The 15,688-nt window shown below is 42.3% G+C and overlaps 1 protein-coding gene across 1 annotated transcript in view; it reads left to right on the top strand.

Moving 5' to 3' along the window:
* SLC25A43 (solute carrier family 25 member 43) overlaps window positions 1–14,450 on the top strand; it is a 32,480-nt gene extending 18,030 nt beyond the window's left edge. The window contains exons 4-5 of the mRNA XM_045817560.1: window positions 12,177–12,311; window positions 13,214–14,450. Of these exons, the coding sequence (XP_045673516.1) occupies window positions 12,177–12,311; window positions 13,214–13,414 (336 nt within the window). The 3' untranslated portion in view covers window positions 13,415–14,450. The remainder of the gene's footprint in view (window positions 1–12,176; window positions 12,312–13,213) is intronic.
* Window positions 14,451–15,688: the final 1,238 nt, after the last annotated feature.

Below are 15,688 nucleotides of genomic sequence, written 5' to 3' on the forward strand. Positions count from 1 at the left end.
TTATTAGCTTATTTTATCCTTACAACAGCCCTATGAGGTGGGTACTGTTCCTATCAAGCCCATTATACAGATGAGAAAACGAAGGCACTGAAAGGTTCTGTAGCCTGCCCGAGTTCACCCACCTAGTAACTGAGCTGAAATTTGAGACCAGATAGCGTGACTCCAACAGCAATATGCCTCCAGCCCAGCTCATAGCTTCTTCCAGACTAACTTTCTTAAGATCTGCCTGTGTTTTGTCCTTTGTCGCCCCTAGAGAATAAAGGCTGTGCCCCTTGGCCTACCATGCTGCCCATACCAATTTTGCCACCCTCATTGGCATAGAGGCCCTCTATATCAGGAGTAGCAAAATCAAACAGCAGGAACTTGGAAGTAACGTGAAAGAGTAAATAGGAAAATGCAGACAATATACAGTTGCCCCTTAAAGAATAAGCTTTCAAATGTGTTCTGAGCCATCAAGGTTTTTGGCTTTCAAAAGCATTCTGGAGAACTAACTGCACTGTGCTCACCACATGTGATTAGCATCCAAATGTGAATAGCAGAGAAGAACAAAATGAGCCTGCAGAGGCTGAGGCAGGCAACCTCCCCTTTTCCAAAGGATGGATGCCATTTAGAAATGCGGGCCCAGTTTTTCAAGGGAGCCTAAAATCCAGATTTTTATGTAAAATCTCCACATTTGTCAATGTTGGCAAATAAAATTAGGTAAATACTGCCTGGGCTAAACAAAACACCCCTTTTTATAACCTCTGCTCTATTCAAGCCTCCACTTCAACCAAAATGATCTCCGTCCACCTCCCACCTCCCTCAGCATATGTCACATATGAGGCACCTCTGCCTGGAGCATCTGTCTCTACCTCTTTAAAGGCTCAACTGAGGTTTGCCTCAGTGATGTCTGTCTCTTCTGACCTAAAATAGCACATACCTGTTCCTTCTGTTTGACAAATGAGTTGGCTTTTCCCACCCCCTAAAGAGCATCCCATCCCAATGGGGAAAGGCAGGTGTTTCACCTTTGTAGAGCCGCAATGGGGTGTTCCATGTCACTGCGGAGGCGATTATGGAGCAGGAAAAGCCAGTTAACTAACAGTGTGCTCTAGCAATAATTGAAGATGCTATGTTTTCACTGTCACCTCACCCCACCCCCAAGGGCACTATTATTTTGTGGCAGTTTTGTGGGTGAATAAACCCTTTGAAATGATGCTATTAGTCTGTGTGTGCCCTCTGACCCAGCCAGTTGAATTTTCAAAGCATTTTTCTATATGCCTCCACTTCTCCCATCTCTACACCATTGCTCTGTCTCTCCATCCTGTCAAAGCCCCATCCTGAGGTCTTCTGTCACCTCCTGCAGCAGGAGTTTCCTTCTTCTGAATGCACATAGCATGCACCCACTGTAGCTCTCTGAGGCCCATGTAACATGCTTCCCTGTGCTATAATTGTCTATGTCATTATTCCCTCTAGAGTATGAGCTCTTTGCCTTTGGGATATAGATCTTACTCATTTGTACATGCCCACAGCACATAGCCTCGTGTAGCAGGCACTTGATACTTGTTTAAAAATGAATGAAGTTCAGGGCCGGCTTATGGTATCTCACTGTGTGTGAGTACAGAATTGAACCTTAGCTGCCACTGGGTGAGTTCCAACTCTATGTGCTTGTCCCTACCCGTGTGGAAGGTAAGAACAGCCTGCTCTAAGGAAACCCATGTTTTGTCCCCTGCCTATAATAATCCTCACTCTGATAATGCACTATCTTCTTCCTGCCTTACCACTTAGGTTCTATTTAATCTCAGCCCAAACAGCTGTTAACATTTCAAGATAGGCAAATATGCTGACAGGACAGAGTAAAATAATCATAACACCATTTGGATGTATACCCGTGCTTCGATGCAACCTCCCACCACTGTGTATGGTGCCTGGAAATGCCTGACAAATCATCATAGAACTTATATTTGTTAGTTTCTCAATTTCACTAAATGTGACCTGATGTAAATGAATGTGTCTAAATCTATGCTCTTCTTTGGTTGGGCATTTTTGTCAGGGGTAAGGATGGAGACAAAATATGTCAGGAGGAGGTAATGAAAGGAGAGTGTTCCCTGGGATTAAAAAATTATAATAATATGCCTACCATTTATTGGTCATATAATATGGACAAGGCCATTTAGCATCCCATTCCACCCTTTTTATAGACCTTATGAAATAAGTGCCAACATGATTCCTATTTTCTTTTTTTGTGACTTTTTAAAAAGATTTTTATTTATTTATTTTTAGACAGAAGGAAAAGGAGAGAGAAAGAGAGGGAGAGAAACATCAATGTGTGGTTGCCTCTTATGTACCCCCTACTGGGGACCTGGCCCCAACCCAGGCATGTGCCCTGACTGGGAATTGAACTGGTAACCCTTTGGTTCACAGGCCTGCACTCAAGTCCCTGAGCCACACTACTTAGCCAGGGCTGATTCCTCTTTTCTAGATGAAGAAATGAGACACACAGAGGGTTAACAATTTGCCTAACAGTCACATAGCTAACAAGTGGTGGGGGTGGGATGGAACCCAGGTCTCTCCTTCTTCAGGCCCATGCTTTATCCACCAGAAGTACAAGGGCTTGTTCCCAGGTGCTGGGCAGTCAGTTCATTTCTTTTTCAGTTCCTTTGCCCCAGGCTTGGCAGTAGTGGAAGAGGGAGAAGAAAACCTAACTTTGAGAACTGGGCGTTCACAGTGTGGGACAAAAAAATAACTTTCCTTCTACCCTTCTAATTCTTCTGATTGGACCAATAATAAAATTAGCACAAGGCAGAGTAACAGAAGAAAATTTATTACATAGGTACAAGTAATAAATGTAGTTACATATAGTAAATGAAGTCCTAGGAGTTGGGGACTTCAAAGGGCAAGTAGGCAGTTCACAGGTAGATGAGAAGGAGCAAACATGTGGTGAACAAATTATTGCCTGGTCATGCAAAAACAATGGGATCTCGAGGGCAGTCTAACAGACTTTATTAGATTGCTAGGGTCCCACGGTCAGAACATGTAGTTCCTATTATGATGTTAAGGTAATAGCTCCCTTCCTTTAAGCAGCCATTTCTATCTGAATTCCTTTAGGCACATAAGAGGGAAGGGTCAAAGTTTCTTTTGGAGTCTTTCATTTCTTAATAACCAGCTTAAAATAATCAAATCCAAAAAAGCATATTTGGGGGTAGCAAACTCTGCTTTCCCTTCCACTTGCAAGAGCAGTTGAAAAAAAAAGAACACACAATAGTGTACAAGCTCAGAAACAGGCAAGAGCCTGGCTTTGGCCAGGGAATGGTTAACTCAAGTTAGAGGGGAGGGGAAATCTTTGGAAAAGCAGGCTGGCCAGGGCTTGCTTTTGTCTCTGGCAGCCTGACAATGGAAGGCTTGAAGCTGGCAGACAGAAGGAGGAGCATAGATCATTCAGTAGCCACAGACCTTTGGCCTGCTACAAACTGATCAAGCTGCTCACACGGACTGGGGAGAAAGCCCCACTGGCTCTTTGAGCTCCTGGGAGAGCAGACGCAAAGCCCCACAAGGGGAAAGGAAGTCGTGATCATCACACCTGCTAGGAGCTGCTAACAGTTTTCAAGTTTTCGGCCTGGTTCAAGGTTTCTTGGTTGACTAGCATCCATTCTCAGTAGAAACAGAGCTCTGTTTTCCCAACAGAGCCAGCTTACCTGTCCTGAAGTGCAAACACTGCTGGGCTGTAAGCTATTGGTGTAGTGGGAGGAGATGGGAACATTACCTTTAGTTTGCTGCATTTTCAGCTCCTTGCTTTTGTCTCACTGTGGGGCCTGACTACTTCTCCCGAAGTCAGCAGCACTGCCTTGGCAGTCTGGCATAAAAGGCCAGTTTTGGGCTCCAGGTAGATGTCCGGATATCCCTTAAACGTGGTGGATTTGAGCATCATTGTTAAGGTGCAGGGAAAGGAAAACACTCCCCCTTGGGGTTTTTTTTCCCCAAAAGGTATAGAGTGCGGTAAATACCTGAGGTGTGGCAGTTGTTGATCATGGAAACAACAATCCCTAGAGGTCAGGCAAGGAAGGCATATGGAGGAACCCTCTTCATTCCATTCTTTGTGAAGTCACTCTGCCCTTTTCTCCTGACCTGAGCTGGCTAACTCCTTTGAAGAGATAAAGCCTGGGAATCAAAATGCCCTAAGCAGGCTTCTTTGCACTCCAGCTAAACAGTAATAGCAACTAAGATGGGAGTTGATCCCCCTCTCCATGCTCACCCCACCTCCAGAGAGTGGGTGAAGGGAGAGGTAGGGGAGAGGGAAACAAACATCCCAGAAAGGGACTGATGTCAGCCAAGACCCGCAGCTGTGAGCAGTCATCTGCACCTCCTGCTGTCAGGAGATGACGAGAGCTTGCTGGCCTCGCTGGCACTGGCCCCTCCCCCACTGTCCTCAAGCCACTTCTAGAAATGGGATGGAGGGTACCTTGTAGGTGGGCCATGCCAACAAAGCGGCCTGCACCTACTTTTGTGGAATCCCCACGGGGCCTTTAGAAGCCAGTTTTCACCTCCTTTTCCCATGTAGCTGTTGCTTGTTTGTTTTTGATGGCTGTGTTCATCTTAAAGCTTTAATGGGCAGAGTGGCTCCATAGTCAGGAGTGTGGACTTTGGATACCAGCACTCCCTTTACTCCTGCATGAACTTGGGTAAGCCATGAGCCCTCTCTGAGCCTCATCTTCCTCACTTGTAAAACATGGGCAGAAGCATAGTGCCTAGCTCATATATGGAGAGAGGAGATTGAATTGGGTTAATGCAGATACAGAACCAGGCACGTGATAAGTATTCAGTAAAGCCAGCGTGCTATTTTTATTGTTCTTGAAGCATCTCTTCAGAATCTACATAGGGCATTGAAGGCCTGATTACAACTATAAAAGCTGGTCCAGGTGTGTTTTTATGTTTCCTATGATTGCTGTAAATACACAAATGAGTTTAGCATCACAAAACCTCAAAAGACCCTCTATAGATAATGACAAGCAGGGATGGTTGGAGCATTAATTATTCATTTGTTCGGTTCTTTTAACAGGCATTTACCTAGGTCCTAAGGGCTACCATGTGCAAGTCTGTATGTTCCCAGACTTCTGAAAACTCATCTTCCAAATCGTTTCCCTCACCCTTCCTACCGGATCTCACTCCCAATCAAGGTGACACTAAAAGTTGGCACTCCCAGCTGCTGCTGCATGCGCTCCCCTGACCCCGTCCTGGGCAGCTCCAGCAGCTCTGCTCACTTGCATCTCAATTGCTTTCTCTAGCCTGACCCAGCTGCACTTTTGGTTTCCCCACCCCATCCCCAACCAGCACACAGGAACTGTTTCTCTTCTCTCTTTCCAAGTGGAATACTAACCTGTTGTCTGTTTGCCTGCTCCCCCCACACCCCCACCTCCGTCTGTTATCCTGTTATCCTGGGCTTTCTGACCAGCTTCTCAGTCCTCCAGCCTGCTACTGAACCATGAGGTGTGCATGTCAGCCAGAATGGAGGGTATCTTCTAGGTGGGCCATGCTGGGGGCAGTTGTCTGCACCTACTTTTGTGGACATCCCTACTGCAGAGCCACAGTGTGTCCCAGTTCTGAGGACCTGCCTCTGCCAAGAGAAACTTGGGCCATGTGGTTAACAGAACAGAAAGGTCTTTTTACTTCAATACGATTGGCGTTTTTTGTTTGTTCGTTTGATTACTGGGGATTTGCCAGATGACAAAAGCCTCCCACCACAACTGCCATCCAGGCAGGTGTGTCCTCAGATGGTTTGGAAAGGGGACAGCTTGGTCTCCAGCTTGTGTCCAATACATCCAAGGAAGACAGAGTTGTTTCCAACCAACAGGAAAAGGGTTCTAAGCTCCTGTTTGCTCTAACTAGCAGGCTCTTCTTCTTTTTTTTTTTGTCTCTCCTTTTAAGTGCCTCTTTAAAATTGACTTTATGTGTTTAGAAAAGTTTTAGGTTGACAACAAAATGGACAGGAAAGGGTGGAGGTTGGGTGAGAGGTGAAAGCGAATAAGAGGGACAACTTCCAGTTATAAAATAAACAAGCCACAGCGATGTGGACAGGGAATGTCCACAGACAGGGAATATAGTCAATAATATTGTAATAACTTTGTACAGTGATAGATGGTTACTAGACTTACCATGGTGATCACATCATAAGGTATATAAATGTCAAGTCACTATGTTGTACACCTGAAACTAATACAACATTGTATTCCAACTTTCTTTAATTTAAAAAATTAATTGAAAGGAAGGTAGAGACACTTTTCATGTACTCACTGCCTGCACAATGCATTACCAGCTTCCCCATGAGAATGGTTACATGTTAAAATTCAGGAACCTACACAGACACATCATAATCACCTGGAGTCCACAGTTTATCTTAGAGCTCACTCTTGGTGTTGTACATTCTGTGGGTTTGAATAAGTGTATAATGATGTGCATCCATCATTGTAGTATCATACAGAGTATTTCCAATGCCCTAAAAATCCTCTGCTCTGCCTATTCACCCCTCCCCTCTCCCCCTAACCCTGGCAACCACTGACCTTTTTACTGTTTTTATTGTTTTCGAGAATGTCAGATAGTTGGAATCACATAGTATGTAGCGTTCTCAGAGTCCATTCCTTCCTTCCTTCCTTCCTTCCTTCCTTCCTTCCTTCCTTCCTTCCCTCCTTCCATCACTCTTTTTACATAGAATTTATTGTGGTGACATTGGTTAATAAAACTATATAGCTTTCAGGTGTACATCATCTGTATATTGTATTGTATGTTCACCACCCCAAGTCAAGTCTCCTCCCATCACCATTTATCCCCCCTTCTCTATTTTCTACCTTCCCCATCCCCCTTTCCCTCTGGCAATCACCATATGTCTGTGTTTGTGAGGGTTCTCTTTTCCTTAATCCCCTCACCTTTTTCACCAGCCTCCTAACCTCCCTCCTCTCTGGCAGCTGTCAGTTTGTTTCTATTTTGCTTATTAGTTCAGTTTGTTCATTAGATTCCACATATAAGTGAAATCATGTGGTGCTTGTCTTTCTCTGACTGGTTTATTTCCCCTAGAATAATGTTCTCCAGGTCCATCCATGCTATCTTGAAAGGTAAGATTTCCTTCTTTTTACAGCCAAGTACAATTCCATTGAATAAATGTCCCATAGTTGTGTTATCCACTCATCTATTGATGGACACTTGGGCTGCTTCCATATCTTGGCAATTGTAAATAACACTGGAATGAACATAGGGGAGCATATATTCTTTCAAATTAGTGTTTCAGATTTCTTTGGATATATTTCCAGAAGTGGGATCACTGGATCACAAGGCAGACCCATTTTTAATTTTTTTACGTAACTCCGTACTGCTCTCCACAGTGGCTGCACTCAGATTGTTGGGTTTTTTTTATCGTAGTAATATGCATTTAAGTTCTCCCTATGTTTTTTCATGGCTTGACAGCTGACTTCTTTTTCATGCGGAACAATGTTCCATTGTCTGGACGTACCACAGTTTATTTATCCATTTACCTAAAGACACCTTGGTTGTCTCCAAGCTTTGGCAATTAGGAACAAAACTGTTGTAAAAACATCCACATGCAGGTTTCGTGTGGACATAAGTTTTCAACTTATTTGGGTAAATACCAAGATCTAGCCTAATCTAATCATCAGAATTGCTGGATCATATGTTAAGAGTATGTTTAGTTGTGTAAGAAGCCAGCCAACTGTCTTCCAAAATGACCATACCGTTTTGCATTCCCACCAGCAATGAGTGAGAGCTCCTGTTGCTCCACATGCTGCCAGCATTTGGTGGTGTCAGTGTTCTGGATATTGGCCATTCTGATTAGGTGTGCAGTAATGTCCCACGGTTGTTTTCATTTGCATTTCCCTGATGACATATAATGTGCAGCATCTATTCATATGCTTATTTACCATCTGTATATAGTCTTTGGTGAGGTGTCTGTTAAAGTCTTTGGCCCAATTTTTAGTTATTTTCTTATTGTTAAGTTTCAAGTGTTTTTTATATTTTGGATAACAGTCATTCATCAGATGTGTCTTTTGCGAATATCATCTCCCAGTCTGTGGTTTGTCTTCTCATTTTCTTGATTAATGCTCTTTTAAAATTATGTACTCTACCTTCTGCATCGCTAACATATGCATATGATATTAGGTTCCTCTGTACAGCCCAGTGATTGGACATTTATATAATTTATAAAGTGATCACCCTGATAAATCTAGTGCCCACCTGATGCCATGCATAGTTTTTCATATTATTGACTATATTCCCTATGTTTTACTTTACATCCCTGGGTCTATTCTGTAACTACCAATTTGTACTTCTTAAATCCTCCCCGTTTTTCACCCATACCCCTAATCTCCTCCCATCTGGCAACCATCAAAATGTTCTCTATATCTATGAGTTTGTTTCTGTTTTGTTTGTTCATTTATTTTGTTTTGTAGATTCCACATATAAGTGAAACCATATGGTATTTGTCTTTCTCTGTCTGACTTACTTCCCTCAGCATAATAGATGTAGCATTTCTTTACCTCCTATTAGTGGGCATGTAAATTATTTCCAATTTTTTGCTGTTACTAACAATGCTGCAACAGAAATCCCTATAAAATATATCAGTTCCCACATGGGCAAATATATCTGTACAATAAATTCCTAGAAGTAGGATTGCTTTGGTCAAAGGGTGTGACTTTTATATATTTATACGTTTATTTCAGTACTCATGGAAAGAATAAACAACCTGAAATGTTGCCTTTGCTGGAAGGCCTCTTTGGAGTTTATCACAGAAACCATCAAGTGCTTGGCTTTGAAGTATTTGTCTTTTATCTTGATCTCCTGCAAGTTTGTTCCTTCTTTCCCCCAGTATGTATTAAGCAAATACTGTATACCAGGCATATTGGTAGGCTTTGGGGATAAAACCACAAACAAGGGAGACATGGTCACTGCCCTCATGATATTTATAGTTTGGGAGGTCAGGGTTGTGGGGGGAGAAAGAAAGAAAGAATTTACACCACAGAAATTAACACATGAAAGAAATAATTTTACACCAAGTCATTACAAAGTGTGTCAAATGCCATGAAGGAGAAGTACAATGTGACCAAAGGTGTTTACTAGGCTCCTGACTTTGGGGATCTGAGAAGACTTCCTAGAGGAAGTGATATATATTCTGATCAATGAGAGAGATCCAGGTAGATGGAGGAAATGGTAGGTTTGAAGGCTTGGAGTCAGAAAGAAGTGTACAGTAGGGCCAGCAGCCTGGATTATAGGATCAAGAAAGGGCTTTCAAGGTCATTTAACTCCAATCTCCCCACTTGACATGTGAACAAACTTAGGTTCAAAGAACTAAATGACTTGGTCAAGGTAATACAGATAGCAGCAGAGCCAGGACTAGCACCTGGCTCCTCTGGTATTTTTCAGATGGCGCTGTGCTGCAAAATGCAGCATGCCCATCCTGGGGTCTAGACACCTATGGGATAATTGCCTAGCTTCATGTGGAGGGAGTGTTTAAGTTCAGGTCCTGTGACTAGCAGCCTGACATGTTTGTTTCTCTTCACTAGTAAGAAACAGTTTGGGCAAGTGGCAGTGTAGCATTCGAGTGGGTTGTTTTAGTCCTCAGCATGCTTGTCTCTTCTCCAAATTTAGATAATAAATAATAATGATATTAATAACAGTGGTCATTTATATAGTGCTTGCTATATGTCAAATGCTGTTCTAAGCATTTTACATGTATTTCATTTAATCTTGACAATAATCCTACAAGGTAGGTATTATTATCACCCCATTTTACAGATGAAGAAATTGAAGCTCTGAAGGTCAAGGCATTTATTTGCTCAAGGTCGCAGAGCTAGTGAGTGGCAAAGCATGGACTCAGTCCAGGCAGTCTGGTTTTAAGGCCCACATACTTTTCCCAATCACTCTCAGTGTCAGCAGCAAAGTAGTAGACTCAGGTCTGGACCCTGAGCAGCTTTGTGCTTTAGAGGGCCCACACAACCCTAGCTGCACATAAGAACCACTTGAGGAGCTTGCCAAAAATGCTGGTGTCCAGGCCTCACCCTAGGTCATTTAAATCAGTCTCTAGGGGTGGATTCTAATCATTGATGGTTTTGAAAAGCTTCTCTAGTTAGTTCGATACACAGCTAAGGTTGAGAAGCACTGGAATATAGCCTTACCATTCCTTCTTCATTTGGATGTGTTTTAGTTCAAGCTGGTGCAACAAAATACTATAGGCTGGGAGGCTTAAACAACACTTCTCATAGTTCTGTAGGCTGGTAAGTCCAAGGTCAAGGTGGCAGTAGATTCAGTGTCTGGTGAGAACCTACTTCCTGGTTTGCAGGCAGCCACCTTCTTGCCATGTTCTCACATGGTTGAGTAAGAGAGATCATCTCTCTAAGTCTGTCATTATAAGGGCACTAATCCCATTCATGAGGGCTCCACCTTCATGACTTAATCATTTCCCAAAGGCCCCATCTCCACATAGCATCACACTGGGGATCAGGCCTTCAATATATGAATTGTGGGGGCACACAAACATTCAGTCCCTAGCAGGAGGCAACCAGCAATACATGTTTTCTTCTGTGTTCTGAATATCAGTTTAGTATGACACTTGTAGAGGCATTGATTCATACCACACCATGAGCTCCAGTCTTAGCATAAAGAATTCATTCAGCCCTGGCTGGTGTGGCTCAGTGGATTGAGCACCAGCCTGCAAACCAAAGGGTCACTGGTTCAATTCCCAGTCAGGGCACATGCCTGAGTTGTGGGCCAGGTCTGTGGTTGGGGGTGTGTGAGAGACAACCAGTTGATGTATCTCTCACATATTAATGTTTCTCTCCCTTGCTTCCCATCTCTCTAAAAATAAATATTTTTTTAAAAAAAGAATTCGTTCAGTGCCCTGGCTGGTGTTGCTCAGTTGGTTGGAGCATAGTCTCATAAACTGAAAGATCACGGGTTTGATTCCTGGTCAGGGCACATGCCTAGGTTGTGGATTTGGTCTTCTATCTGTATGCATAGAAAAACTGTCCACATACGAGAACAGTACCCAGTGGGGGCACATATGGGAGGTAACTAATGTTTCTCTCTCACATCAAGGTTTCTCTCCTTCTCTTCCCCCCTTCCCCTCTCTCTAAAATCAATGAGCATGTTCTTGGGTAAGGATTTAAAGAAAAAGAATTCATTCAGTGCACATGCTGTGGTAGCCACATTCAACGTTGATGTGTGGTAATAAGCGTATCAAGGGCTAAGATAAGATAGCATTCTCAGTGCTGGGCATCAGGAGACAGTGTAGCTTAGTGGTATAGAGCTTCATTCTGCATCAAACATACCCAAATTCAGATGGATGCTTTGTCTCTCATGTTCTGTAATTTGGGGATTTATCCTTTTACCAACTCTATTTTGTCATCTCTAAAATCTGGCTAATAAGATAATATTACCCATTTCGTGAGGTTTTTGTGAAGATTAAATGAGCCAGAACATGTAAAGGACTCAGTGTAATGCCTGGCACCTAACATTTGGTAAATATTGGCCTTTTTTTCTTTCTTTCTTTCTTTTTTTACTTCATGACAATTCATATATAGCTTATTTGAGCCTGGTCACAAGCAAACAGTTGTATTTGAGAAAAGCTACTAGTGACACTGATATTGAAGGAAATTTGGTTTGACATTTCCTAAGTGCCTGATATATGCAATCTTCGAAGGGTCCTAGGCCCTAAAGAGCTAGAACAGGGAGGAAGGCCCAGTACCTGCTCCCCTAAGCTGGCTGGCTGCCAGCCCAGATATTGTACCCAGATAACTCTTACCAGATAGACTGTACCATAGCAGAAGTCTAAACAAGGGGAGGAATCAGTTAAGGCAAGGAGATGGGGACACTCAAACAAGGTTAAGGACACGGGAGTGTGTGTTGATCGTATCCAGAGGGCATAGGCTGAGAAAGAATGTTAAGTGTGAGGTTGAGGCTGTCCCAAATGGCCGTTTCCTTCCAGGCAAAAGAAGCCACACATTTGTGAGTGATGTCATGACTTTACTGCATGTTAATATTCATTCCAAGCCCATGGAACAAGAAGAGCCCTGTGACAGCCATTCCTTGCCATCATCTTGGCCAGGAGCATGGCATCCAGAGTCCAGACTTGAGGGCCTGGCTACTTGGACTGGAATATTTATTTCCTGGTGACTAAATTACTTCATCCCATCTTCTATTTTCAGGCTCAGAGCCCCTACCTTCCCCACTGTGGGGGAGTAGACGTCCATTTCTCAGGAGCCACGGACTGCTTCCGGCAGATAGTGAAGGCCCAAGGGGTCCTGGGGCTCTGGAATGGATTGGCAGCCAACTTACTGAAGGTGAGAAGAGTCGTCACTCTCTACTGTTTCTTTACCTCTTCCAGTTCCTTTGCCACTCCACGTGTAGTTTGGATGGAGATGCCCACTCTAATATTGATGGTAACCAGAGGCCCATGAGTACAGCCTGGCTGTCAACCCTGAAGAGAGAAGACCTTGTGCAATGTTGGGGCATCTGATACCCCATCCCAGAGGAGCTAATCATTTAATGCAGAGGTTCCTACCATGGGGGTTCATGGACTCCCAATGGGAACCTAACCCCCATCCTAAAATTGTCTGCAAAAATGTGGATGTGTGTGCATGTGTGCCCCTCTCTGGGGAAAGGATCCATAGATTTCATCATATTCCCAAGAAACTCCATGACAAAAAAAAAAAAAGGTTAGGAACTCTGGATTACCCTGACCAGTGTGGCTCAGTAAGTTGGGCATTGGCCTGCAAAGCAGAAGGTCAGCTGTTCAATCCCTGGTCAGGGCACATACCTGGGTTCTGGGTTCAGTCCTGGTTGGGGCACATACAAGAAGGAACCAATCAATGTTTCTCTCCTTCTCTTTCTCCCTCCCTTCTCTTCCCTCTGAAAATAAATAAATAAAATCTTTTTTTTTTAAAGAGAACTCTGGATTAACCTTACATTAGTTGACACATAAACGGGTACAATCAAGACAGGCATATGTTGACAGAAAGTATCAGATTGTCTATGTGTATATTAATCCAGACCTATGCTTCCCCAGAGCCATTCAACTGCTCTGCCATTCCTCACCCCCCACCTGCCACCTTCCCTGATTCCAAAAAGAATTACCACATTGTATTATCCACAGCCTTTAACTCAGTTTACCCTGACTCAAGTTGATTGCAGACACATTGACACTTTAAGACTTTAACATGATTTTTATTTTATTTTTAAACAGATAGTTCCATATTTTGGAGTTATGTTTGGTACCTTTGAGTTCTGCAAGAGAATCTGTCTTTACCAAAATGGTTATATTGTGTCACCTCTGAGCTATAAATTGACCCCAGGGGTGGATCAGAGTTTGAAGCCTCAGGAATTACGAGAATTAAAGAAGTTCTTCAAAACTGGAAAACTAAACTCTAGAAAACCGACTCTTTAAAACTGAACGGAACTAGAAGTGCACTGACTGAAGGGGTGTTGCAATCACAGACAAATGTAGCCTCATAATTGCACACGTGTGGAGTGATAAGAGGGTACTCTGATCTGCTGCTCTTGGAAATGAGAAGATTCAGCCATACGCAACCTCTGAGCTCCAAACTGATGTGCCTGGGAACACCTGCACTGTGGGAAGGTTTCCCAACATGACCTTCTCATGATGGCGTTTCACCAGATTTTATAACAAAAGCTAGTAGTAATGATATGTGCTGTTTACACAATACCAAAGAAAGGGCATTGTTATGACACCTCAAAGCAACATGTAGTTGAAGTGGCTGAATAGAGACCATGTCATGCACTCAGGTCACAAGGTCATAGCTTTGCACTAACCCATATTGGCCCAGTTTTGCTCAATTTGACCTGAGATTTCCTACTCTAATCATTCTGGAATTCATAATCTTTGCTGACTTCTGAGTATACACATCACAGTGTAAACTATGCCTTATCAGAAGCTAAATGAAAGTGTTTAACATTTGAAAGTTATGACTATCATAGTAGAATCATCCGTTATTTAAATTTGAAGCATCCCAGACTTAGAACCTGGTATCTCAGGAAGGCAGTTTTTAGCATGACTGCTTATTCATGCCCCGAAAGACCTTCTTCCAGTTGAAGTCAAGTTTAAGTGGCCTGAATTCTCTGCCTTTTTAACTTGCTTTGCAAGCCTACCTTGAAAATGAATTTTTTAATCAACTTATGTTATTCTCACAAGACATCCCAGTTGCCTAGAAGGGATCAAATAGATCATTTTACACACATACCAAAAAAAAAAAATAACTGACAACAGTTTAGGCTAATTATCTCTATTAGATTTTTAAAAAGTCAAATTTTGGATTGTTTCACCTTGGGGATTTTGTGTCAAGTTTATATAACTGTACTTTCAATTAGTGTCTATCCATGCATTAAGCAATATCTAATATTATGATACTAATTTATACACAAGCTTTTAGTATGTTGAAAATATTTTTCTCTATTAAATTCATTTTCCAAATAAAAATGATGTGTTGGTCATTTCTTACTAATCCGAGTTACAAAACTATGGTTAAATATATACTGGCCAAAAATCTTTAAATTCTCAGAACCTTGTCCTATTGAAATATACCAAAATAACTCATTTTTCCAATTGTCATGGCAGATTGTGTTTTATGGGGAGTAGCAGTTAATATACACATGAAAATCTCATCTGTAGCCCAATCTATTAGAGTCTGAAGGATGGCAGACTCTTTACCCAGAGTGAATAGTTCCCATTTGTTACTCTTTATTTCCCTTGAGGTGAACAATTTTTTTAAATTCTGAAAAGTGCAAAAATTTTGTTTTAGTAAATCTAAAATTATAATGGTTACTTACCTCATATCAGTATCTTTAAAAATTTTTTATATGTATTGATTTTTAGAGAGAGGGAGAAAAAAAACATCAAGTTGCTGTTCCACTTATTTATGCATTTACTAGTTGCTTCTTGTATATGCCCTGACCTGAGATCAAACCCACAACCTTGACATATTGGGAAGATGTTCTAACTAACTGAGCTATGGGGCCAGGGCCTCATATCAATATCTTCTGTGTATTCTTCCACAGGTATGATGAAATAAATAGCTAAGCTCTTGCTACTGCCATGCACAGGAATGTTTTCTGAGCTGCTGTTTTGATTATTTTTTTAATTAAGGAGGGAAAAGCATATGCGTCATTTTTCTATTTTGAAAAGAACTCTTTAAAACTCTAGCTCCGGTCATGGTCAGAAAGCTCAGTTGGTTGGAGTGTCATCCTGATGCACCAAGGTTGTGGGTTTGAGCCCCAGTCAGGACACATACAAGAAGCAACCAGTGAATGCACAGATGAGTGGAGCAACAAATCAACGATTCTCTCCCTCTGTCTCTCTGTCTCTCCGTCCCCCTTCCCTCCCTTCCTCTATCTTAAAAAAAAAAACACCTCTAGCTCTGTTTCTAAAACAAACTTAGAGGCACTTCCATTTTCTCGGTGTTATAAAGGGAATGTTCTGCTTTATGGTTGGCAGTGTGCACCAAACTGGACTAAGTACTTTAGGAGAATTATATAAAGTGTGATGCAGTATTGATCCAGGAGTAACTTACAGTCTTCAGGAACAAAACTTACCTACATACATGAAATGGCTATGATTACAAAACAAATGCAAGCAAAGGCATGATAATGTGGTAACAGCTGGTTGCAAGATGGCCAGGGGTTCTGTGTACACTTACTGAATCAA

This window comes from Phyllostomus hastatus, unplaced genomic scaffold (assembly GCF_019186645.2).
Source record: "Phyllostomus hastatus isolate PE091 unplaced genomic scaffold, TTU_PhHast_1.1 phas_scaffold_28, whole genome shotgun sequence".
NCBI classification, from domain to species: domain Eukaryota; kingdom Metazoa; phylum Chordata; class Mammalia; order Chiroptera; family Phyllostomidae; genus Phyllostomus; species Phyllostomus hastatus.